Source organism: Anopheles marshallii, chromosome 3, assembly GCF_943734725.1.
Source record: "Anopheles marshallii chromosome 3, idAnoMarsDA_429_01, whole genome shotgun sequence".
In the NCBI taxonomy this organism is placed as follows: Eukaryota; Metazoa; Arthropoda; class Insecta; order Diptera; family Culicidae; genus Anopheles; species Anopheles marshallii.
Window position 1 is genome coordinate 74,553,055 of NC_071327.1, and position 25,767 is coordinate 74,578,821.

Consider the following 25,767-nt stretch of genomic DNA (forward strand, 5'->3'; position numbering starts at 1 on the left):
TATCGTTAGACAAATGGTTACAGTGTGAAAGCATAGGTAACACCAATCACTATATTAGAGCCGAAAGAGAGATTAACGTTTTGCTCTGAGATCCGTTCGTTACGTGATCATGAAGCTAAAAGATGTTCTACTGCTCGTGCACTATCAGTTTGCTTTTAACAAATCATAGCCATATATTATTCCGTTCTCGAGCTTTTTAGAAACCCATCGGTTCTGAAAGCGTGTGTTATTATATGCTATGCAATCATGCAGATTTTAATCATTAGTTTTGTAAAGCAAAGGTATGTTATTTATCAACGGGCAGGAACAACACAAAATACAAATAGACAGGGAGACAACATAAAAACATACCTGCGTGAAAAGCACACAGCTTGTCTGTGAAAAACCTGTGAATAATTGGTGTGTAGAACAAACCAAGAAAAGTGTAGCTGAAAGTAAACGTAATTTGTGATTTGAAAAAAAACAAAAAGAAAATTTAGAAAAAAAAACGTAAGGAGAACGTAAATGAAATAGAATGGAATTTTTTTATATAATCGTTTAGAATGGAATTTTACGATTTAAAACAAACAGTTTATCGTCCTGTTTTGGCATTTTATTTTTTGTTAAACTATCCTCTTGTTTAGACGCAGCTTATCCACAGGCTTGCGTAGCGTACAAACACAGAAAAGCTAGCTCGAAACTACGAGACCTCCATTTGGGCGAAACGATGCCGAAGGGAAGGTATGATCGGACTTTTTCCTTGTGATCGATAGAATCTTTTGCTTTTTTTCGGATAAAATAAAAGAGATTTTTGAAACTGATGTCATCTACAAGCTGATCCAATTGTGTGATACACTCCTTTGTTCTTGTTTGCCAGCAACATTTCCGTTAACATATCCTCTGACTACTGCACGCATACCCTGTTGGATTTTTGTACATCATTTTCGCTATAATTAACTTCGCTCATCTAAAAAAACTACAAAATCAGTTCATGGTGAAAACCCATTTGCTTCTTCACATCATGGTGTCAAAATGGTCATTAAAAACTATAATAGTTAAAATAATCACTAATTCTAAACAAGAAAACAAATAATACACCAGTGAGAGAGAGACAATAATGATGATGGTTAATATGTAATGCGCCGATAAAGATAAGAACAGTTAGGTTCGTCTTAATTTAATAATCAAAGACGGCTCGCGGAGCATCTTTGGTGCTGCTCTTCGTCGCGGACGATTCGATTCACCGGACACTGTGGACAGGTTTTCCATCGACGAACTTGGTTCCCACGTGTTGCCTTCGCCTAGCGTCGATCCTTCCTCGCTGTCGCTAATGTCACATTCCTTTATATATCGAATTGGTCTGGCTTTGCGGTTTGGTCGCATTTTCTGCTCGTGTGCCCGTATATTTTTCTCCGTTAAGGGTCTCAACACTACGACGGGATTCATTTCAAGCGTATGTAGCTCAGTTTCGCTTCTTGCTTTGGTAGGACATCCCCGGGTACGAGGGCGACCACGACCCCGACGAGGAAAATTGGCGCGATCCTTTTCCGATTGCTGACCGGTCGATCCCTTTGCCACCGGTGTACTACAGCTAGCGACAAGTTCGGCCGGATTAAAGACGGTCATTTCAGTCTCGTCCCGGCTAATACTGCTGCTACCCTCGGTGAGATCTTCATCAACCACTGTGGAACGATGAATTCGTGAAAGCATTGATTCGCTGGCCATTTTTTTTAGTTGCGCTTGGTGCCCGCCCCGGTTGTTGTCCGGTCGGGGTGACTCGTTCATCTGGTTGCTTTTCTCGTTTTCAGTCGACGAACAGGACATATTTTCACCAACGTCATCCATCTTAACCGGGGACAGATTGCGCAATGTTTCGCTAAGTTCCTCTAAAATATAAAATAAACTTTTAATCTATTCACCTGGAAATGTAATGACAACGAGCAACAGCAACACTACCATCAATTTCCATTCGGCTCTTTCTGCTAATAGACTTCAGGTCGGTCACATTTTCCTCTATGTTCGCATAGATCTTTCGTCGTTCCTGACTGTGTCGGGACAGCTTGAACACCCGCTCGCGGTCGATCGTTTCGAACGATTCATCAAAGCTTGCGTTCCTTGAGGGACGCTTTAGTCGCTGTACTAATGGGCTGCCCACTGCTAGCGGTGGTGCACCGCTGCTACATCGTATATCACTCGACCGGTTTGAGGCGAAGGTTTCATCCGCATCCACACTACCGCTTTCGTTTGCATGAGTGTCATTGTTTACCCCCTGGGCGTTTGTTTCTTCCTCATCTTCGTTCTCCACAACAACGCTAGTCTCATTTTCCTCAGCTATCGCATATTCGTCCACATACGGTGGGTTTTCCGTTCGGCGTCGTTCGTACACTTGCTGGGCCCGTGGCGTATAGTTCTGCATCATTCGTTCCGCCAGCTCGTGCGGACGGTTGATACGTTCGTACACGTTCTCCGTTTGATCTTGTACCGACACGATCACCTTCGTTATTACTTGCATCTGGTCCTTCAGCTTCCGGACCATGTCGCGCAGAGCTTTGTTTTCCTGGCGTTCCTGCAGCAACATTTCGTTCGTTGCATTGTACCGTTCCTCGTGCATCTTTATTTCTATCTTTTTCTTCTGGATTTCGTGAACAAGCTGCTGGTTGATTATTTGATACGCTTTTAAGACTTTTCCGGTATCGGTAATTAGCTCCATCGCGAATTTCCCATCAACTGATTTGGACCGATTTCGCCAAAAAACGGTTGCAATGGTACATCAACCGACAGATAGAAATACACACACAACCACACGCGCGCACTCGAACGTTACTTTAAACGAGCCAAACGTCAAACGTCAGTTTCCCTTCAGCTAGCGAGCGCTCTTTTGTGGTGATGAAAATGATTTCCATTCCATTTCCATGACGTAGTTGTTTTCTGTATGCCAGGCATTTCAACACGATGTATAACTTTTGAACGATATTCATACTCCTAAATCGTTACTTGTATTTTGGGTATCTTCTATTTTTATTGTCCACAACACAAGCATAACTTTTCAGCGTGCGGTTCTAAACCAATCGCTTTGCAATCATCATAAACGTCAAACGCAAATGTGTGCAGCATGCTTGTTTACGTTTCCTCAAAAGTTTCCTCCATTCCGCACGCACGATTTCGATAATGTGAATGTGAATATTTCGATGCGAAAACTCAATACTCCGCTCAATATAAATTTCCGTCGCGAAAGCTTATCAGTTTCTACGGGATATTGCAGCCGTGTGTATTGTACACGCAGCAAAACAGCCGCGGAACGGATACGCTATCCGGCTAAACCTTCATATTAAACCAACACAGACGATCGCGAAACGAGGTAAGTGTAAAGACTGCGCTGTAGATGAATGCATGTACACATGCGTGTGTGACTACTGGTGCTACGAACGGCGTGAATCATAGCGCTTGGGCGACATTTGCTTAGTCAGCACAAATCATTCAGTGGTCTTTGTTGTTTCTTGTTCCTAACCAACACCCTCATCCCACCCAGCGCTAGAAGCTGCGGCCCGATGTTGCAAGAAGAGGAGTGCGACGAAAACGCCAGAATGAAAGCTCAGCTTAGTCCTGGTGCTTCTGCTGCATGCGCTGGATCAGATGGCAATGGTGGTGATTGGACGCAGCTAAAAAGCAAAAAAGAGTTACGTCAGGAGCGCAAAAAACGCAAACTGTTGGGATTGTCCGCGTTGATGATGCTGAATGAGCAGGAAGGCATCGGCAAACACAACAGAAAGCAACAGAATCCATCTTCTTCGACCAGCCTCACGGAGGGTGATGAACAATCGTCCGCAGTAGAGACCGAAGCGAACAACAATTTGCTGCAACAAAACAGTTTCATCGGGCTTTCCGCAGAAAACGGTGGCAGTGAAGAAGAGTTGCGGAAAATATTGGCCATCAATCGTACCGCATTCAATATCAGTAAGCGCGAAGAGGACCTAACGTCCGTGGATGCTAAACGGCGGAAAGAAGAGTGCAGCGGTTCGGCGAACGATAACGCTGTTGGGATATCAGTCGACAAGGGCAGCACACTTGAAGCGGGCAGTACACTTAACTCCGAAACTGAGTATCGTGCGCTGAAGGCGTTCGTCAACCAGCGGAAAAGTATGCGCTACACACCTCGCATCTTGCTGAAACCGTCCGGATACAATGCACTGCTCGATCGGAACGAGCGTAAGGAGGAACGCATTCCACTGCTGCTGGACGACATCCAGGCACTGCTAATGCATACGTTACTGCGAACCGATTCGCCAATAGCGCCCCGCTGGGTATCGATCGATAAGCACACCAAACTGACGCACACGACGGTATTGATTGTGGAGGGTTTCTCGTGCGAAGATTACGTTACCAATCGGGAGCACATGCCGAAATGTGCGGGAACCATTTTCGGACCTCAACTCACCCTCCAAGTGGTTTGCCCATGGTCGAAGATTCTGGAAGAGGTGGCTTGCGTACCGCTTAGCGATACGCACAAGGATGTACTTGTGGCCGAGTACGGTTCGCTAGAGGCGGCCATGCGCACCTGTAAAGATCAGATGCTGGTACGGAAGAGCATCTTCCGGAACATTCAACCCGCCGCCCGTATGCCAAACTACATCGGTCTACCGCCTGGTGATAAATTCCCCCGTACCTTACTACTGCTTTCCCCGATTCAGATGATCAACGAAGGGTATCCGGTCCCCCTAGCTGGTAGGTTTACTTCTATCGTCGATGTGTTGCCAACTCAACTGACTCGGTTTTTGTCCTTTCACAGGAACATTGCAAAACAAGTACAAACACTATGTAACAACGAGTAATGACTACAAGCCGGTCAATCCACGATCGCCCATGTACGGCATAGATTGTGAAATGTGTGGCGCAGCTGGTGATAAGTCTGTATTGGCGCGCGTATCCATCGTCGACGAGTCGGGCAATGTCGTGTACGACAAGTTGGTAAAACCAACCGAAAAAATCCTCGACTACCGTACGCAGTTCTCCGGCATCACACAAGCGATGCTGCGCAATGTGACCACCACCCTGGCGGATGTACAACGCGACCTGCGCAAACTGTTACCTCCGGACGCTATACTGGTTGGGCATTCGCTGAACAGCGATCTGGATGCACTGGAAATGCTGCATCCATACGCGATCGATACGTCCATCGTTTACAACGTGACAGGCAATCCTGTGCACAAACAGAAGCTACGCATTTTGGCCAAAAAGTTTCTAGGGCAGGACATTCAGGTCGGTAGCGATGGGCACTGTTCGGTGGAAGATTGTGCTGCAAGTTTGAATCTGGTGAAGCTGAAGCTAGCCAATAGCATCTACTTCGGTGATCAGTGGCTAGAAGATCGGCGAGACTATCACAGCTTCCGCACCAACACGGGGCGCAATGGTATCGCACAAGATGTATCGGTTGAACACTCCGGCAAAGAACAGTCACAGATCACGGCGACCTTGTTTTCGCACGCCAAAAAGCGCAACAAGGTGTCGGTGATCGTCACGAACGCAGACGAGGAGTTGCGCACGTTCGAGGCTTATTTCGGCAAAGCTATTCAGACGTGTGGTAAACAGACCGCAGATACGCAACAGTGGCTATCGCTCTACAAAACGTCATCGCCTAATGCTACGATCGAAAAGACGGCGAGCAATTGTTTGCAGTACGATTTTAATCTCGCATACGTTCGCATACCGGACGAAGAACAAATCGTTACCGACAAACAGGTGCTTGCGAAACAGATCGATGGTTGGGCTAATCGGCTGCACAATGCGCTATCGCTCAACGGGTTGCTAGTGGTATTGCTGGTCGGTGGGGAAAATTCTAGCCAACCGAGTTTGGGAACACGTACTGCGGTTGCTATGGTGCAAACAAAGAAACCGCCGAAATGAAGGGACAAGTAACCATGTAACTATAACGGTACACGATGATCGACGGTTGATATGAATAATCAACGTTAGGACGCAGACACATTTGCTGTGGGTGTTTAACAACATGATGTTAACATAACAACTAATGTTAAAATAAGTGTAAAAAACGAATAAATTTACTCTGTTACTTTGGTCAATTGAATTCAGTTCAACATCAAGCGCAATCTCTATCTGTTTTGTTTTGGTATTGTTTGTTCCAATCCGGAACTTTTTTGGAGCGGGTTGAAGGACTTCGGCAGCAGACCGAGCGATTGGAGCATCTCGTGAGCGAGTAAGCACTAATGCTGTGTTGTAACATTGTTTGTAAAGATCGACCGAGTGTAATTAAAATCGAACATATGTTTCTTTAATGAGCAGCTACCCTCCAATAGATGGCGCCACATAAAATTTACCTGGAGACTGCAGATACGCTGTTATCGCATAAATAATAACCAACTTTCTGAATCTGGTGCATTATCAATCAGAGATCTTTAAGCAATGGAACTAGTGTTTTGCTGAAGAAGGTCCACCAGCAAACGACATCATGATACTGCCAAACATCCGAAAAGACATCCATCGCTTCCAGAGCACCAGGGACGAACGAATTAATAGTCCAGCTGATGAAAAATGAAGGATGATACTGGATCCTGGCAGCATAAAAAGAATGAAACTGGTCGTTTCCATCCGGGAGGTGATGCTCAATGGATTGGATATTGCAAGGTAGTTTGGTCTGTCGAATTTTCAGCATCAGTAGTCAACATCTTTCAAGATATTAAATACTCATTAGGCATTAAACTTTTGGGTATAACTCAAAACAAATCCTGACTTATACTGATGGTATAGATGTGGTTTCTATCGTTCACGGCTCTCCAATAGTACTTTATCGGATGTTCAAGCAGGTGACATAGAACGGTCAGAAAACACAGGAATAAGGATAATAGGAATCATGGCCTCGCCATGTAGGAAGCTTCGACAAAAGCTGTTCTGCAGGGGGAAAAATGTGAATTGTGATAAAAAAAAACGGCTGTAGAGCGACGCTTTTCTCGTCTCCACATACTAGAGGAGCCGTAACTACCTACCCGCTGGGGTAGCTGGATCCGCCACAGAGTTGGTGTTATAGAGTCGATGCGTCCCACTAGGCTGGCCGACGCAGTTAACTGTCACCGCATATTTCGTCCACTTACCGCCTATTAATTATTAGATTTGAGTTAGTTTTATTATCAACTTTACCAGCAGGAGAACCAAGAACTAAAAATCAAAACCGCCGCCATAGAATTTTATTTTATCACGATTGGAAATAGTAGAACCGGTCAGAGTAGAAAACGTGTTTACAAACAACAACAGTGCGCTTTATTTTCCAAAAAGGCAGTACTTATGTTACATTATGACCCGCTTACTTGAGTACAACACGACGCAATAATTCATAGACGGTGCAAGCATATTTTTTTATGAGTGAGTAAATCCCTATCCGTTTCTCTTACTTGTTAAAGGCACTTAGTAGTAATCAGTTTCAGAATATCGATCTCGTATTGTGAATATTCTCTGTATACGAACTTATATATCGTACGTGAAAAACAAATGCATAACAACGTTAGATGTGGTAGAAATAATCAATTGAAAATATAGAAGGGAAACTCACGATCACCTGGAGCGGAATGCAAACAGTTGGAATGAATTCGTTTGCAATGGATTATCAGGCAATTTCTTCCTCAGCAAACTGCCGCAACTAGTGATTTGGACTGCTTGAAAGCGTTTACGCATTTCGGAACATGCAATTCGTTGCGCAATGTGTTCCTATCGTTATACATCCTCCTCGGCAAATCCTTCCGGATCGGTGTAAAAGTCCGGTTCGCCACCCTTTCCTCCCATTCGGTACGTTTTGCGGTTGTTGGTTTTCGCCTTCGACAGGCTCTGCAACAGTTCTCGGCAGAGGATCGGGTTCAGGTTTCGGCACAATTGATGCAACAGGAACCACTTCCCGATGCCTTGTCCTTCGAGTGCCCGGGACACGACCGCTGAACGGATCGGATACAGTGGGGTTGCTATAACCCACAGACGAAAGCTCTTGCTACACAGCACCACTACCCAGTACAGCAGATTCAGCCCAGATATCAGCAGCAGCATCAGAAACCACACCCAGAGAAAGGCAAATATCTTCTCATTCACTACGTTCAGCGACAATATACAGAGTCCATCGCGATTCTGTTTGGAACCGCTTGGTCCAATGAAGTGGAAGTCACATTTGGCAATCTTAGGAAACATTTGTGAATTATACCGGTTCCAGGAGGGAAAATCGAACGACAGCAGTGCCGTTACGGCGGGATGGTAGTTGGTCCAAAAGCCGGAAAAAATCACATTCACGAGGAAAATGTTCAATAGTACGTTGCAGAAGTTGAACAGCGTGCAGAAACAATAGCGCAGGAAGTACGTTCGGTGCAGGCGTGGAAATTCGGCCACCAGATGAGTGATAAGTTGCTTCTTGCGTGATTTTTCCCACAGATCCGGCACAAGGGGTGAAGCTGAAAAATGGAAGTTGGAGTTTAAAATCGTTCTATACTTGCCATCATTTCCTAATGCTCACTTAAACCATCGCAGAGTGCTTGTAAACGGCCACCTTCCCAAGCTTTCCAGAGAAAATTCGGCAGCGAGAACATGCCGGCCTGCAGCGCCAGTATGAACACAACCCACTGGTAGTATTTCTGGTACGATCGTTCACTCTCCGGTATGTGGCCAATCTTGGCATTGATCTTCACCAAATCGGTGCTGTCCAACACTGTGCCGGAAGTAAAAGGAAAGAAAGAGAAAAGGCATAAAAGTAACCTAACATATTTAGCCATTTCTCGCGGAGTGCCGGAGCTAAAAGCGTGCGGTAATACAGTACCAAAGTTCGGATCGCTGCTGATGTACGTGCCCATGATCCAACAAAATTCGTTCATTGTCGAAGCCGGAACCGTGCCACTTCCGATGACGCAGTCGATCGGATTTCCAAAGTATTGGCGGGCCGAAAGGAGCAGTGACGCAAGCAACAGTAGATACACCGTTGCACGGCAGTGCAGACGCCATACGAGATCGGTCGTATTGATCTGTTTAATGCGCAGAATGTTCTGTAACGGTTTGGCGAATTCGATCATATTTCCGTCCGGCGGTTTGACAAAGCACTTGCGAGTTTGGAATAAATCGTCTACTGGTTTTGCTTGGAAATTTGCACATTACCGTGCAGTTTACCGTCTCAGCACATACACCTGTACTGCGTGTGTTCCTTTCTTCGAACTGGATAATAGAAGTTGTTCACAGCATGTTCGTCAGTGTAGTAGATTAAACTTAAAAATGGCGGCAGTAGGCTCTGATTCTCTTTTATCCGGGCTGAAGCAGGATAGAAAACTTCCAACAACAAAAGCAAGCCAACAAGGATGTGTTTTTTTGTTATGTAAATGGTTCGTTTAAATTAGTTATTTTCCATTATTATTCTCCACGCAAACCCAGAAGAGACATATTTTAAATTTTCACTTTAGACCGTGTTTGAAATACAATAAATGAAGGAGACCGGAGATAATTGTAACGCGCGTTACGTGCCGTCAACGTTTGACAGTGCACCGCGCGAGCCCGTCGCGGTTTATCCCACTGCAAAGCTGTCAATTTGTAATACCAAACAACTTCGCTCGATTGCTTTTGTGGTAGATAAAAATTACCAACTTTTGCTGTGAATTGTTCGTATAGTTTAGCATTTTCTAGTGTAACCCTCGTGCCCCAGTCCATTATAACACGATGGACAACAATTCAGAGGTAAGTCAGGTGTATCGATTGTTCTAGCCAGTGCAATATGTGTGCTGTCCCAACAAGCAAACAAACGTTGCCCCTAATGGTGCCGAGTGAGCTCTAATTTGCCATTCATCCACTTCCGTATTTTCTAGCAACAAACCAACGGCGCGATGGTACCGCCACCGTCAGAAATGCTAATGGGTATGCCGGTAGAAATGGTCGATGGTGGCGGATGGCCTGTACAAATGGTACCGATGATGCAGGACGACCACCCTAACATGCAACAAACGGAGCTGCACGAGTTAGATCAAGAGGAGCAGGAGGAGGATGACGAGGAGGAAGACGAACCTGAAGTTTTGCAACAGTCGCCGGAATTGTCTCCTCCGCCCGCATTGATGTCGTTGCAGATAGACGATCCCGAGGAGTTAGTGAAAAAACCTTCCGAACTGGTGCTGCCGAAAGCGCTAGAGGATGTACTGGCACTGAAGACGATTCGCGCACAGGAGTTGGGAGCAGAGGACACGTTAGATGCATCGGTTGCCGTGTTACCTGGTGGTTACTTAGAAGCGGAACCAGCCATGGAGTCTGACGATGAGAATGCGAACGAACCGAGTGCAGCTGATGCTGATGGAGACGATTCGTCCATGCCTGGCGCCTTTTCCGACCCCAGTCAAACCCGGGTGGAGGGAAAGCAGGACAAAAACAGACGCAAGAAGAAACGGAAGAAGGAAAACCGAAAGGCTCGACGGGAGCAGATGCAAAAAGCACATGAACAACGGATGCAACAGCAACAGCAGCAGCAGCAACAAGCACAGAAGCACCCTGAAAAAATAATGAAAACCCAACATACAAAGCATAAACCAACACGTTCGAAAGATCCGGAACGGGAAGCTAGCGAGGAAGTCGAACAGGGTGAGGAAGAACGCGTGGGAACAGAAGCTGATGCGCCGAACGATGAGGATGATGACAGGGAGTCGGAGGAAATGGTGAAAAAAGTGAACGGTGATCAAGAGAAAAATGGCGAAACAGAAGAGATGGAAGAAGCGGAAGATGGTCATCGTACAAATGGAGAAAAGGAAGTCGAGGATGCAGAATCGGCTGATCATGCAGAGGGTGAAGAAAACGATAAAGAGACATCATCAAAACAACAACAAGCGGAAACGGTGAGCACCGATGACGATATCTTGAAGGATGTGGAGATCGAGTACGTACCGGAAAAAGTAACCATCGCGGATCTTGGTCCGATGTATCGGCAGTTTTATCGCGTATTCGAAATATTCAAACTCGACACCAAGTCAAAGGAAGCGGTAAAGAGCGCGGAAGAGACGGACAAAGAGAAGGCAGCAGCCGAGACGAAGAAGGTGGACGATGGGCTGGATTATGACTACGATGATATGGGAGACCAGGATGAGAAGGACGACAAGGAGAAGGTTTCCAAGCGCAAGCTAAAGAAACTGAATCGGTTGAGCGTGGCGGAACTGAAACAGCTGGTAACGCGCCCCGATGTTGTCGAAATGCATGATGTAACGGCACGCGATCCGAAGCTGCTAGTGCAACTGAAGAGCCACCGGAATACGGTGCAGGTACCGCGGCACTGGTGCTTCAAGCGCAAGTATCTGCAGGGCAAGCGCGGTATCGAGAAACCACCGTTCGATCTGCCGGCGTTCATTAAGAAGACGGGAATCATGGAGATGCGCGCATCGCTGCAGGAAAAGGACGAAGCCAAGACGCTCAAGGCGAAAATGCGTGAACGGGCCCGGCCAAAGATGGGCAAGATCGATATCGATTATCAAAAGCTGCACGATGCTTTCTTCAAATGGCAAACAAAACCGCGCATGACTATTCACGGCGATCTGTACTACGAGGGCAAGGAGTTCGAGACACGCCTGAAGGAGAAAAAACCGGGCGACCTGTCGGAGGAGTTGCGTATCGCTCTGGGCATGCCGATAGGGCCAGCCTGTCACAAGATTCCACCGCCGTGGCTTATCGCCCAGCAGCGGTACGGGCCACCGCCGAGCTATCCCAATCTCAAGATACCGGGCTTGAATGCGCCCATTCCAGAGGGATGCTCGTTTGGATATCATGCCGGTGGCTGGGGTAAACCCCCGGTGGACGAAAGCGGCAAACCGCTGTACGGTGACGTGTTCGGTGTGGCAGGAATGGACGGAGAGGGTGGTATGGGCGAGGAAGAAATCGACCGGACCGTGTGGGGCGAGTTGGAATCGGAATCGGAAGAATCGTCCGAGGAGGAAGAAGACGAGGGCGAAGATATGACCGCACAGCCAGACGAAAGTGGACTGATCACACCAGCGGAAGGACTCGTGACACCGTCCGGTCTTACCAGCGGTGTACCGGCCGGCATGGAAACGCCCGACACGATCGAGCTGCGCAAGAAGAAGATCGAGAGCGAAATGGAAGATAACGAGACACCGGTACTGTATCACGTGCTACCGGAGAAACGAAATGAGCGTATTGGTGCTGCTATGATGGCATCGACGCACGTGTACGATATCTCCGCAGCAGGTGGAGGTGGTGGTGCTGGTGGTCCAGGTGCCGGTGGGCCTGCGGCAGGTGCCGGTGGTCGTGGGGCGGGTCGGAGCGGTGGTCCTGTGGACCGCGAAGGTATGGTCGAACTGGCACTCGATCCCTCCGAGCTTGATCTGGACAATGAGGCGATGGCGCAGCGTTACGAGCAGCAGATGCGAGAACAACAGAGTCACTTGCAGAAGGAGGATCTTTCCGACATGTTAGCCGAGCACGTTGCCCGGCAAAAATCGAAACGGAAACGGCAGCAAACCGACACAACCAGCAAACAGTCGAAAAAGTACAAGGAGTTCAAGTTCTAGAGTCGTTCCACACTGGAAAGCAACAGAAACGATCTTCAAATTACCGCAATTGTCATACTTTTCACAAACTTCCTGTCCTGCCCCCCCGAGTGTCTGTTTCCTTCCTAGTGTATTCTCCGTTTTGCAATATCCGTGCTATGGATATAGTTTCATTCTAGCCCGGTCAGGGAATTATGATTAAAGCAAAGAAAAGGTGAAATTTAACATTAGAAATAAATTACTACATTTCCTTCATACGTCCTCCCAGTTTCAGCAGCGGAGGACACAGACGTGAAAGGGGATTTTGTCTGTATTTTTATTTATCCTGATGATGATGATCTACAATTAAGGTGAGAGAAATGTGTCGATCTTTATATGACAGGACTGGACCCAAAATTCTATTCACCGAAACGACGACGACATGCCATCATCTTGGACGGGAACCTGATTCATAGCAAGGTCGTGCAGTAAACCAGAGAAGTGACCTTAGTGAATCGAAATACCATTAATAGTTTGGATCTAGGACTGGTTCCAAATTCCCATCCAGGACTTAACTTAAACCATACAATGGAGCGTCTCTGGATGGTCAGGCACAGATGAACTAGCTCAAAATGTATCATCTTACTACACATGCGATGATCGAATTTACTGGCGCTTATACTAATACTCTACATGTGAATACTATTAGGTATATTAAGATGTAAAATTCCATGGCAAAGTAAGCGTTAGAAAATAAATTAAGGAATGCTTTTATTTTAACACAAGTGTCAAGTGGTGGTCCGTTCGAATCGATTCCACGCTTACAGCAGTATCTGATATTTGTACTGCTTCGGCACCTTGGAGATTATCATTCGTCCGTCGTAGCTCAATGATGCAAACATCCACGGATCGGCCGTACTCCACTCTACACCATATACCGAATCCTCGTGCTGATCGAACGTTTGCAGCAATCCATCCGCCAAATGTTCCCTCGGTTCATTGCCGACCACTTGCTCCACTGCATCGCCCGTTATAATTTCCGGCGCCTCAGAACTCACACTACCGGCACAAGTGAGCAGCACCTTACCGTCGCTTCCGCTGGAAAGTATCAGCTGATCGTGGTACGTGTTAAATCGCACACTCCATATCCAGTGATGATGATCGCTGCGCGCAAACACGTGCTCTTTGGTGTTACGGAAGTCCCACACCTTCATCACACCGTCATCTCCACCCGTCACGATGTGACACTGTTTGTTCGGGTTACAATCTAAATCGCGCACCATCTGGCTATGCGCTTCCTCGATGGTCCACACGACATGGTTGGGATCCCGTACATCGTACGATCTGATCATCGGTACAAGTGCATTGTAAGTATTATTCATTCCGGCTTAGAATATCTAAATTCCAACTATAGACTTACTTACTTACTTACCTTATGCTACAGTCATGCAATGCTATGAAATGATTACCCTGATGAAAGTGGGACCATCGGCCGGTTGTGAACTTCGGCACATTTTTCGCATTAATTTCCGCCACCATGCGGGTTGCTGCTTCGGCCCGATTAAACAGAACTATCTTACCATCCACCACACAGGCCAGCTGGTTTGCATCGGTAGGGTGGAACTCGGTGGTACGTATTTCCGCACCATACCCACTCGTCGGTAGTGTTTCCACGTTCTGGAACGTCAGGAACTCCAGATCACCATCCTTAGGTTCGAGAGATTCCGGCAGAGTTAGGAGCGCCGTCTCCATCACGACCTGTGTACCTTTGAGCAGACTGTAGCAGCTGGCTAGTAGGCGTGGATTGTGTGCACTTGCCGTTAGCCGCCATACTTCTCCGTACGGATGGGTGAAGATACGCGACTGCAGGGCGGAACTGTCTTCGTTCAGATCGACTACGTGCAAGTGGTTGTTTGGTTTGAGGCTTTGGGTAGCGACGAAAAACCGTACATCATTGCTTTCGGCCTGCTGCGATGCGAGCGCTCTCGCCTGCAAATATGCCAGTGCGTCGTTGACGGCGTGTTGTGCAACAGAAATGATTTTGCTTTCGCGTGTTTTCTCACCTGAAAATCGAGCCCATACACCAGTGAGTTGTTTTCCTCCATTGGCGAAGATGCGTCTTTTTTTGTTTCTTTCTTTTCACCCCTACTCTTTTGACAGCTGTTTTTTTCACTGTTTACGTTTATCGATGACGTGAAAATTAATTCTGGGATTTACACTACGGTCAACGCAGGACTGGCAGACGAAGTCGCTCGACCGCGAGCGGTTCAGAGGATTCCTCCAGCAGGCGAAGGCCGCAAAGCGGTAGTAGCGCCGGATAAGTAAGTAAATTTCATTTCTTTTTGTGGAAACAGCCGTAGATGCAGAAGTGGATCTCGACGGACAACACAGAACCCGGTGATGTTCGTGAAGCTAAGTTGCTTGGTAATACTGCATAGTTTCCATGAGTCTTAATGAAAAAATAGTCCTTCTAATTGTATCAAATAAAGATCTACGTCCAACCTATTGCTAAAGGCTTTTCTACAGACACATGTTTCAACATCCAGAACACCTTACACAAAACTTACCGATTGACAAGTACTGCTGTGTAACGCAAAATAAAATCAACGCGTACCCAGTTTTGATTTCACTGTTGCTGATTTAAACGACCAAGTTCATTTCCGGGTTTGTATCGCACACAAAATTATAAATAAATACATAAACTTCTTCCCTCCCATTTGTAACTGGTGAGCTTTCGTATTCGTTCGACATGCATCCGACACTGGCACCGAGTTCTAGCCGAGATTACAGTGTGCCGACGACGACACACCATCGACAAGTGATTGACTTTCTTTCCCATCGCTCACGGCGAGTGCGCGCGATCTGAATCACGGAAACTATATAGTCTCGTTATGTGTACTTTCGTGTTTGTTTTTGTTTAGTCTTCCCTAACTAGCCTGTCGTCTAGTAGAATATACACGTGCCATTTGTTTGGTTGTAATGAATGATTCAGAGCATGGAGGCAATTTACGCCGGAGGAATCCTGAGCTACGGAAACTATTGCGACTCGAAAACATCGGAAGGGTTTCACATGGTTCCCACAAAATAATGGTCAATATTAAAATCGTCTAAAAAGCAATAAGATTGTTGAATCCACTTAACTACAAGCTACAATACAAACACGTTCCCTTTTGTTTAGAAGTCGGTGCAGTGTCCATGTCTGCCTTCCACCGTTAACTAAAGTCGCAACAATTTAAGTACATCAAAATTCCTTCCTCAAACCTAAACCGTTTACGTAAAACAAAATCAGCAAACACAGGCTAACCATAGACACACATTTCTCCTCAAATTTCCATTAGCGGTTTAGGGATTTGATTGAGCTTAATTTTCGACATCTTTACAATCGCGAGCAGAGAAAACGTTGAAATAGGAACAATGTGCAATAGCGAGATTCGGGAATTTGTGGTTATGAAATAAAACTTTTGATAAAAATATGAATAAATTTGTGACCTGGAGCACGTTGATGATATTCGAGTGCACAATAAAATAAAAAAATAATGAGAAGATTTTTCATCTTTAAAAAAGCGTCCCAATTAAGCTCAAATGTTTCACCCACCTATTTTCACTTGTTTTCCCCTCCCAACTAAAACGCTCTACTTATCGATGGCAAAAACTAAGCTCAATACAATCCGGAACCATCGTTCGGCTGACTACCGACGACAAGGCTGACTGGCTAATCTTCTATCATTAAATTGTTCTACTAATTAGGGACTTGTGGGGGTTGGTTGAATGATTCAGTGGGGTGGAGGGTTTGAACGCATCGTGTGAGGGTATGGGAAGCATCACCGCACAGTTTAAGAATCCTTATTCTTCTCGTAGAAATCATCCAAATACTTTTTGTACTCGACCTGGTTCGGCCACAGCTGGGATGCCTGCGAGTTGAGTGGACTGTCGTTATTCGGCTCCCCGAGCAGGGACTGAATCGAGAGCAGGATCGTCCGTACGTCGTACAGTGCGGACCATTTATCCTTCAGGATGTCAAGGCAGATCGAACCGCTGAGGTCGACGTTTGGGTGAAAGCAGGGCGTGATGAACTTTACGTTCGGTGCCGAGTATGGGTACGAGTTGGGGAATTCCAGCAGCAGCTTGTACTTCTGGCCCTTATACACGGTATCGTCCGGACCACTGATTGTGCCGATCCATTTGAAGAAATTTTCACCCTCCGGGAAGGCAGAGATGGATTTTTCCGATGACAGCATCAACGCCATTAATTCTTTTTGGAGTCTGCGAAAGAAAAGGATCGAAATTTTCATTTGATAATTGATACAGATTGATTTGCTACTATCTGAGAGCTCGTGTCTTGAAGATGGGATATTGAAATTGAGTTGATATTGAGCCAACGAGTGGTCTGGTTAAGCAATTCTAACATTCGCATTTCCTACATTCCAATTTTTCAAACACGCATTCCGTCCAAAACTGACATAGGCACTTTTAAAATTTTCTTAAAAGATGTTAGGTCTCTTAAATTCTTTTCCGGCCAGGATAGATCGGGATCTGTTGCCAGGGGCCCTGAGTTTTCTAAAAAGAGAGCAAATAGATGCAGAAACAAATCGCAGGGAACAGCTTCAAACTGTGTGAGATTTCAGAGCAGTGCAGTTTCGTAGTATTACCGAGAAGTACAATTATTGCACAAACAATGAAATCAACTTTTAAACTTTCAATGTGATTAAGGCGAGAATTGGGTGGTTGAAACTTAAGAAAACCTACATGAATAGTAAAATCAAACCACGAACCAATAGTTCGTGCGATATCAATAATCTCTAATTAAATGCGAGACGTGTGAACTCTGGAAAGCCGAAAGGTCAATGAACTCTACGGTATTCGACGAAACATTCTTCTCGCCATCATCACAACACTTGTGTCTGCCGTTGAACTGCTTCTTCCATACGTTAAATGCCACTTTTTTTTATTAATCAATTTTATTTTCATGGACTTTGAAATAATCAAACTTTATGCTTTGTGATAGCAAAACCACAGGAGGAACTGAGAAACCGTTACCATTTTCAAAAACAGTTACAAGAATGTGAGACGCGTAACGCCATGACAGATTGGGCGGCACCCTTCCTTTCCCCACAATGCTCACGAATGGGTTCAGATTCGGATTACACTCCTGCAGACGATTACACTTGAATGCATAGGTAATGGACCAATTTTAGATGACTAGTCGTATTTGCTACTGGGATGGATGGAAAATGGAGGGACAACCACAGTATGAAGGAAGGGTGTACACTACACAAACGCGATGGAGTCATCGCCATCTGGGTGCAGATGGCGAATGATCTCTGGATGCGCGCGAATAATCTAGTGTTGATGATGCGAGCAGTCTGACCTTCCGTGGAAAGCAATTCTTGGTCAGGTTTAGGAAAATACGAAAACTGCACGGTGCTCTCACCTTTTGCTAACGGCCTGGTTATTGTTGTTTATCAGCGCTTCATCGTTCTGTTTCGATGGGTTCGATGACTGTGCACGCTCCGGATTGATGTTTTGGGCCATTCTTCCTGTTCTGTGTTGGTTTGCCACCAAACAACACACTGCGATGCGCTTCCCTTCTTACGGATTTGTCCTCTCTTGAGCTGGCCAAACCGCACACACTGGTGGCGCACGAATCGGAGATGGAGAATAGATGTAGCCGCTCCTCAGCTACTTCCCGTGTGTTGCCTGTCCGTCCTTTGTTGCGGCTGTACCAAACGCGAGATAGTTACGCTGATACACAGGCGTTCTGCTTCGTTAGCGTCGGCTTGCTTTTCCTTTACAACAGATACAGCTGCTGGATGCAGGTCTGGAGAGTTGTTGCTTTAACACACTCTGTACGCGTCCGTGTCCGCACACCCAGTTCTTCTGCACATGGAACGCGCACACCACCGTTTTCTATTTCCCCAATGGCAAAACACTTAGCGAAAACTGCTGCAACAGCGAGTAGCCCAACACTGTACGCTTACGGGTGACCTTTCTATTGGTCTTCACTCGACGTTTTTCTGATTTGTGTAAGCGCGATTGCGATGGGTTTCGTTCTTTTCTCTGCTGCAACAATCGTTTACTTTCGTTTCAGTTTGCTGAGTCTGGCATTTAATCGTTTCCGAAAGGGAGAGGATGCTCTACGGCGGGGTGCAAGGTTGTCGTTTTTAACCACTGGTTAGAAGATTCGGCTGGGATTTCATCGAGGAAAGGCGTGAAAATGGTGGATTGAAGGACGGTTACACAGGAAAAAGGATACGATTTCAGCTAGATTTGTTATTTTTATGCACTTTTATTGATTATTGGATGATTTACAACCACAGAAGTAGAAACAATCAGTCGAACATTCTTCAAATTTCCGTTACAGATTTGGCTTTTTTGAAATAACGCCCTGTCAAACGTGGAAATGACGCGAATTGTTCTGACGGGTTGGCGGAGCGTTATTTATCTTAAGCTTCGTTTACACGCATTTAAAGACATCCGAAAGGGAGTTTATAAAAATGCAACGAGATTGATTGAAATTTGCAGTGCGGAGCTGTTTTTTATGCATTTTTACACAATGTGTTTGACTTTGACTGGAACCACTGATAAATTCATACTTTTGATTTGCTCCTTTTTATTTCTGTGGTCGTATCTTTTTGCGAAGGTAGTTGAACCTTGGGCGTAACGCTTCAAAAATAGAACGGCAACAAACGCAAACAGTTTGCCAAATCCAAGAGTCGAATCAAAACAATTGGTACAGCCGCATTCTTGTCAGTCACTTCCAACGTTTATCAAAAATGTATTTCTTATTTTAGTAAAATCGTGATCCCACATCGTACGATACAGCGCGTGAGAATGGTTTACATACATTTTCCATCGAATTTAACCGAGGAAGAACTGATGCTGCAGGCCAAATATGCGAAGCTGAAGAAAAAGAAAAAAGCACTTCATGCTCTCAAAGCACCGAAGCAGGAGCCGGAAAAGAATCTGCTCCCCAAACGGCCTACCGATGCACGAGATGCACGTGAGGTAGCTCGCAAGTTACTGAAAAGTGGCGCCATACAAGCCATACAGAAACCGCAGCCCAAACAGGAGGGTTCTTTTAAGCGACCAAAAGGACAGGAACGGAAACGAGCTCAACCGGAAATGTCACCCGCTGGTCAGTATCAATCATTCGGTGCGTCTACCGAGTATGAAAGCGCAAGCTCGGCTGCCTCTACGTCTAGTGCAGTAGGAACACCGACCACACCGGCCGAAAGACCCAACAGTCCGGTGGAGAAGGAAACCAGCCGGGTACAGAACCTGTATCAGCAGTTTGCAAACGAGCGTGACAAGGTGGATGATCAGGTGGACAAAGCAAAGCCGGGTGTTGATGCATCAAAAGATAAACCGCGATCCGGTAACACCGTGTACGTTTCCGGTAACAAGGTGACGGAAAATTTTCTCAAGAAGCACTTTAGCGATTTTGGTGAAATTCTTAACATTTCGATGGAGATCGAAAAGGGGCGAGGGTTTATCACATTTTCCAAGACGGAATCCGCCGACAAAGCTATCAGTGAGCTGCATTCCAAGACGGTCGGTGGTATACAGCTACAGGTGCAATTGGCGCGCCGTCAGCCACAGATTAATCCCATCAACGATGCTGGCTCTTCAGCTGTATGGTCCGCGCTCGCCACCAACCGCTCACAAAAGGGCAAGCACAAGGACAATCGGGAACTGGTTTGCTATGATCATGATGATATATTTTGAGGTGCGCAATCGTGGCACATGGTACTGAGTCGTTTAAGGCAAATGAATAATTAATAAAGCGAAAACAAAATAAAAAAATCATTTACGAGTAGCGCAACTGGTCGTATTAATCTGAAAGCTAAATAATTGAAAAATCTGGTAAAATGTTTTTAACGCGAATTTTTGACCCTGTGAAAATAATACACAATTCTAGAATGACGTACCAACAACGAAAACACAAATCTTTGACAGTGAAAAAAAAACTATTGTTTACGCAAAAATATTGTACCTTCCACAGCTGTTCGCCCGAGCTCCCGCTTGATAAAAACAGAACAAAAACAGAAACAGAAAAGGGGCTTAAAATATTGGGTTGTGTTAAAGCTTGCCGATTAATCCCTACTTTGTCGTCATGATGAACTCGGAGATGAGTAGCAGCATGCACTCGGGGCGTCCTGAAAGTGATTTCAGCATCGAGTGCTTCCAGAACTACACTGCTCCGGAAGTGTTCGTTCAAGGGTTGGCTGGTTTGGTAAATCAAACGGATGTGGAAGTCATGATACGAGCGCAGAAGCAAATGTAAATAGTATACGTAAGTTACAACCGGTACAGACTAATGCATTCATCAATCATATTCCAGGTTGCAGCGTTTTGAGAAAACAAATGAGATGCTGCTCAACTGTAACGCGCTCAGTGCCAGCCGGTTGAAGATAGCCACGGATGATTTTAAAAAGCACACGAAGCTGCTGCACGACATGAAAAAGGATTTGGATTACATTTTCCGTAAGATACGGACGATAAAGACGAAAATCGGAAATCAATATCCGGCGGCTTTTGCAGAAGCGGAAGCGAAAAACAAACCGATCAGCTTTGACGAGGAAGATGAAATTGATACGGCAAGTCGGGCGGAGACGTTGGACGAGAAAAAAGACCAGTCCGATGATGGTCCATCAACGTCCACTCCCGTTAAGATGTCGTCTTCTGGCAAAGAAAAAGCATCTACTAGCAAGACGGACACGGAGGGTGGCCCAAAGGAACGGAAGAAAACACTCGCCAGTGGCAGCAGGGAAAATTCCACCGTGGGGTACGTAAAAATGGAGCAGAGTCCGGAAAATAGGAAATTCGGTGGTGGTGGATCGAGTAGCGGCGAGCAAAAACGACGATCGTTCCGATCGGCGCAGAGTAGCTCGACTGATAATTCCAACGATTCTTCGGATTGTACTTCCGATACTGGATAGACTGGAAAGATAAAAACAAATCGCGCATGTTTAATTGTTTGTGCAAATGATCTCAATCGTTCAGCTGACTAAAGGGTATTGCATTTTTGATAGTTTCGTGTGTGGTAGTGTAGCTTAATTTAATATTAATTATTTATCTCGCAATAGTTGGATATGGCGGTAAAAAAGAAATAATATGTAACATCATTTTGCCACAGGAAGAAAGGTTTTGACATTCGTTACAACCTAATCATAGTAAAAGTGAACAAAAGTTTAATAAAGTATGGAATTAATAAGTGATCTTGATGTTTCCAAAACCTTAACCGTTTACAGTTAATGGTCTTAATGTCTATAGTGTTGATAACATAGCAGTCATACTGGTTATATTACGTTAACTATTTTCAGAGAACAAAGCAGTTAAGTACGATAAAAACGGTCAAATTAAATGCACCAACGGAAACAAACAAAACTAGAAGAATTGCATCACCTACTGTAAACACGTACAAGAAAAAAAACCATCAAAACAATTTTGCTACAAACAATCAACGCAAAACGAAACTTTGCTAAAGAACGCAAGAGCCAAGGAAAGAGGGACATATGGCCACTTGCTGCCGGTCCCAAATTAAATCGAGCTTCTTTGGTTCAGCATTATTGCCGTGGAATAATTGTTGAAGGACGCAGGAAACTTTAACCGAATCGGGACGTAACCTCGTAAAGTGAGGCAGTACAAGAAAAGTAGTGATACGGTGGTTTCTCGGTCTGGTTGATTTCAACAAGAATTGCAAACACATTTTCCCATAAAGAAACGTTTTCAATGTCTAACTCTAAAAATCAAGAAGATGATGATGACGACTGGTTTAATAAGGATGAAGATGATTTTGTTGTAAACATACCAAGCAAAGCTGGAAATGGAGAAGGTGATAAGGAAGTTGCAGAAGGACCGGGAACGTCCGTGAGAGATATGTTGGATAATTTAAAGTTTACACTAAACGGTGAGTGTATAGCATAATTTCACAAAGCGTGGATTGTTCATTATTGATTTAAATTCTTTCTTTTGCTCCTTTTCAGACGAGGATGGTAATTATGTGGACTCGATTAAACACACTGCTCACGGTCGCGCCGCCAAATTCGATCTACCGAAAAGTGCGCCCGGCAAGTACGTACAAACCATTCCGCTTACGAAGCTTGCAAATATCTTGGAGAACGAAACACTTTCGATGTTTGCCGACATTTACGTTCAGAAGGAAGAATTTCTTGCTACACTGACGAAAAAAACGTACGGCGAGGAGTTACTTTTGGTTCTGATGAAAATTATGAACAAACTAAGTACAATTCCGCTGTATGAAACGGTCAAGCAACTGTTCGACACGCTAGTGAACCAGCAGCACTTTTGGGAGCAGTTGTTAAAATTTTTTCAACAACCCCCCGAAGGCGAAAAAAAGAAAAAGAAAAAAAGCAAAATCGTGCGTCCGATCATTTCACGGATTGATATGATGGATGTGTTATTGAAATTTCTGGCCGAAACGAAACAACACATTCCCTTACCCCAGCGAGTGGTGGAATATTGTGGCAAGCTGAGTAAAATATTACCTCCAAACGACAAAAAGCAACTGGAACAGTTGCTGGAACTAACGCAAAACCCGATCGCAGTGGAACCGACGAAGCAAATCAGTGTAAGTAATGATAGTGGCGCGATTGGGGCACGATTGTTTCGTAGGAAATTAATATGTTTTCATGTACATTAGATTTATCCTACCATCAATGAGCTGAAAGAGGGCGCTAGTACTTCGATGAATCTGAAGAAAAACATCGTGAAAGGAAAATATCATAATGTTGAACATTATCTGGACGTTCATTTGAGTCTGCTGAAGGAGGACTTCTTGATTCCGCTGCGCACCGGTATTGAAAAGTATCGGAAATTTGTCGAAAAGAATGGCCCCGGAAAATCATTCGCCGGTGAGAGCATTCGTGTCCATTGGCCGGTCAAGTTGCTTCTTCCTAGCACCGTTAACCGACGTACAGCAAAGGAGCAGCTCATTCTCGTTGATTTAGATCCGGCCGAGCGTGGTTATTCTAACCTTTCTGCCCGCTACAAACGGTTGGCTCTGTCCAACACGAAACGTTTCATGAATGGGTCTATGGTGCTGTTCAGCGATGGTCCGGAGTTGAGCGAACTGGTTGTTGCGGTCATTAGCAACCGGGATGCGGCACAGCTTCTGAACGGATACATTTACGTGGAACTGATACGGTTGGAGCGAAAGACGGAAATTGACCCACAGGCGGCTGGCCGCGGTATGCACCTGTTCAACCGACCGCTGCTAATGATTGAAAGTGAAATATTTTTCGAACCGTACCACCAAACGTTCAATGCGTTGAGCCGCTTGCGAGATGATAATTTTCCGCTAAAATCGTACATTGTTGATGTAACCTTTCCGAGTAAAGGATTGCCAGGGTACTTGGGCCAAGGAAATGGGCATCTTTTCAACTACGGTGGAATACAGTTTGATCTAAAGAAACCCGACGATTGGCCGGCAGAAGCGCTAGCGTCCGCAGCTGGAATGAATATGTCACAGTTCGAAGCATTCCGGATGGCACTGGTTAACCGATTCACGCTGATACAGGGCCCACCGGGCACGGGGAAAACGTTCATCGGTCTGCGGATCGTAGAAACACTGCTAGCCAACACAAGCGAACAAATTCTGCTTATCTGCCTGACCAACCATGCGCTGGATCAGTTTTTATGCGGTGTGACTCGCTTCACGGACAGTATCGTGCGGATGGGTGGGCAATCGAAGCATCCGCTGCTGGATGCTTACAACGTGAAGCAACTGCAGGAGGACGAACGGATTGATAGGCGGTTGCGAATCAGTTATTACACTGTGAAGCAAGAGTACCTGAAGCTGGTTGAACGGTTTGATGCGTTGCAGCAAGAGCAGCAGGAATCAACCGATGGGTTATCACTTGCGATGGTGCAGTGTATGGTATGTTTTTGGTACCATGAGTTAAACGTGTTCAAGCAGCTAAAAACACGCATAAATCCTTTCTTATCGTTACAGGAAGAATTGTTGGAAGCTTCGCGACGGCTCAACGAGCTAAGCCAGCTGAGCACACTGAAACTGATACAAGGGTTCCGTGTGGTTGCCATGACGACAACGTTTGCCGCACGCAATCGCACCTTGTTGGAGCTGCTCCGTACACCGATCGTGATAATCGAGGAGGCGGCGGAAGTACTGGAGGCGCATATTGTGTCCTCACTAACACGGCATACCGCACAGTGCATCCTGATCGGCGATCACAAACAGTTGCGTCCAACCACGAGCACCTACGTACTGTCGCGCCACTATCGGATGGATTTGTCGTTGTTTGAGCGTATGATCAACAACCGTTTCAGTGTTGCCATGATGACGGTACAGCATCGCATGCGCCCAGAAATGGCGGACCTTTTACGACCCACCATCTACCCGGTGCTGGAGGATGCTGATTCAGTTACTGTACGGCCGAATGTAACCGGTATGATGCGAAATTTATTCTTCTTGTCGCATAATTATCCCGAAGGAGGAGATCCACCAGCTATTGACTCGACGGTCAGCGACGATGGAGGAGATGAAAAATCGAAGAAAAACCTTTTTGAGTGTCGTTTCTTGCTCGGCCTTTGCGAATATTTGCTAGCGCTAGGAACTTACACCACGGAGGACATTGTCATACTGACGGCTTACAATGGTCAAATGTTGCAGTTCGTTGCGGTAAGTTTTTTTTCCGTTTTCCCAGCGTTCTGTGGTAGATGAAACAGCTTCCCTTTACACTATCAACAGGAGAAGAAAAATCGACCTTCGTTGCATGGTGTCCGAATTGCGGTAATTGACAATTACCAGGGTGAGGAAAGTAAGATCGTTTTGCTTTCGTTGGTTCGTAGTGGCAGCGCAAACGGTGGTACTGACACGATCGGTTTTCTTGCGCACGAAAATCGTATCTGCGTCGCGTTGTCTCGTGCACGGGAAGGGCTCTATATAGTTGGCAATATGGAGCTACTGGCAAAGTGTTCTAAAACTTGGTCCAGTATCGAGAAGAAGTTGCGTGAGCAGGCTGCCATTGGTGAATCGATGCCACTGCAATGCTTGACACACGGTCAGGTAATAGAGGTAGGTGTATTGTTACTACCAGTTCCAGTGCAAAAAGGCGTTCCAACGTAATTTTATTATAATAATTTTAGGTCAACATGCCAGAAGACTTTGAGGAACTTAGACTAGAAGATGGACGATGTATTTGTGGAATTTCGCGAAGATAAATATGAACGGATTAGTGATCACTATCTCATTGTGCCCCGCTACGAAGGCCAAGGAAGGGATGTATTATCTCGAGTGTAATATGTATTATCTCGGCAAGAGAAA

General features: G+C 45.5%; 9 protein-coding genes across 9 annotated transcripts; 5 read left to right on the forward strand and 4 right to left on the reverse strand.

The window, feature by feature from the left end:
* Positions 1 to 1,140: 1,140 nt before the first annotated feature.
* LOC128712247 (uncharacterized) lies at positions 1,141 to 2,689 on the reverse strand. The gene is made up of 2 exons (XM_053807143.1): positions 1,936 to 2,689; positions 1,141 to 1,865 (listed from the first exon to the last, which is right to left on the reverse strand). The coding sequence occupies exons 1-2, from the start codon at positions 2,687 to 2,689 to the stop codon at positions 1,141 to 1,143; spliced, it is 1,479 nt and encodes a 492-aa protein (XP_053663118.1).
* An 838-nt stretch (positions 2,690 to 3,527) lies between these two features.
* On the forward strand, positions 3,528 to 5,880 carry LOC128712246 (uncharacterized). The gene is made up of 2 exons (XM_053807142.1): positions 3,528 to 4,701; positions 4,766 to 5,880. Exons 1-2 carry the CDS (start codon positions 3,528 to 3,530, stop codon positions 5,878 to 5,880), a joined length of 2,289 nt encoding a protein of 762 aa, XP_053663117.1.
* Positions 5,881 to 7,698: 1,818 nt separating this feature from the next.
* Positions 7,699 to 9,029, reverse strand: LOC128715051 (innexin inx2). Its single transcript, XM_053809933.1, has 3 exons — positions 8,780 to 9,029; positions 8,480 to 8,671; positions 7,699 to 8,417 (listed from the first exon to the last, which is right to left on the reverse strand). The coding sequence occupies exons 1-3, from the start codon at positions 9,027 to 9,029 to the stop codon at positions 7,699 to 7,701; spliced, it is 1,161 nt and encodes a 386-aa protein (XP_053665908.1).
* A 634-nt stretch (positions 9,030 to 9,663) lies between these two features.
* On the forward strand, positions 9,664 to 12,503 carry LOC128713980 (splicing factor 3B subunit 2). The gene is made up of 2 exons (XM_053808854.1): positions 9,664 to 9,681; positions 9,810 to 12,503. The coding sequence occupies exons 1-2, from the start codon at positions 9,664 to 9,666 to the stop codon at positions 12,501 to 12,503; spliced, it is 2,712 nt and encodes a 903-aa protein (XP_053664829.1).
* Positions 12,504 to 13,282: 779 nt separating this feature from the next.
* LOC128713685 (EARP-interacting protein homolog) lies at positions 13,283 to 14,566 on the reverse strand. Its single transcript, XM_053808549.1, has 3 exons — positions 14,525 to 14,566; positions 13,894 to 14,450; positions 13,283 to 13,805 (listed from the first exon to the last, which is right to left on the reverse strand). Exons 1-3 carry the CDS (start codon positions 14,564 to 14,566, stop codon positions 13,283 to 13,285), a joined length of 1,122 nt encoding a protein of 373 aa, XP_053664524.1.
* Positions 14,567 to 16,294: 1,728 nt separating this feature from the next.
* On the reverse strand, positions 16,295 to 17,993 carry LOC128711708 (ubiquitin-conjugating enzyme E2 C). Its single transcript, XM_053806591.1, has 2 exons — positions 17,893 to 17,993; positions 16,295 to 16,724 (listed from the first exon to the last, which is right to left on the reverse strand). Exons 1-2 carry the CDS (start codon positions 17,991 to 17,993, stop codon positions 16,295 to 16,297), a joined length of 531 nt encoding a protein of 176 aa, XP_053662566.1.
* Positions 17,994 to 19,292: 1,299 nt separating this feature from the next.
* Positions 19,293 to 20,186, forward strand: LOC128714410 (negative elongation factor E). The gene has a single exon (XM_053809285.1). The coding sequence runs from the start codon at positions 19,293 to 19,295 to the stop codon at positions 20,184 to 20,186; it is 894 nt and encodes a 297-aa protein (XP_053665260.1).
* Positions 20,187 to 20,574: 388 nt separating this feature from the next.
* LOC128713741 (kxDL motif-containing protein CG10681) lies at positions 20,575 to 21,400 on the forward strand. The gene is made up of 2 exons (XM_053808607.1): positions 20,575 to 20,741; positions 20,803 to 21,400. The coding sequence occupies exons 1-2, from the start codon at positions 20,575 to 20,577 to the stop codon at positions 21,398 to 21,400; spliced, it is 765 nt and encodes a 254-aa protein (XP_053664582.1).
* Positions 21,401 to 22,193: 793 nt separating this feature from the next.
* On the forward strand, positions 22,194 to 25,664 carry LOC128714793 (NFX1-type zinc finger-containing protein 1). The gene is made up of 6 exons (XM_053809673.1): positions 22,194 to 22,371; positions 22,448 to 23,052; positions 23,125 to 24,360; positions 24,436 to 25,122; positions 25,192 to 25,518; positions 25,590 to 25,664. The coding sequence occupies exons 1-6, from the start codon at positions 22,194 to 22,196 to the stop codon at positions 25,662 to 25,664; spliced, it is 3,108 nt and encodes a 1,035-aa protein (XP_053665648.1).
* Positions 25,665 to 25,767: the final 103 nt, after the last annotated feature.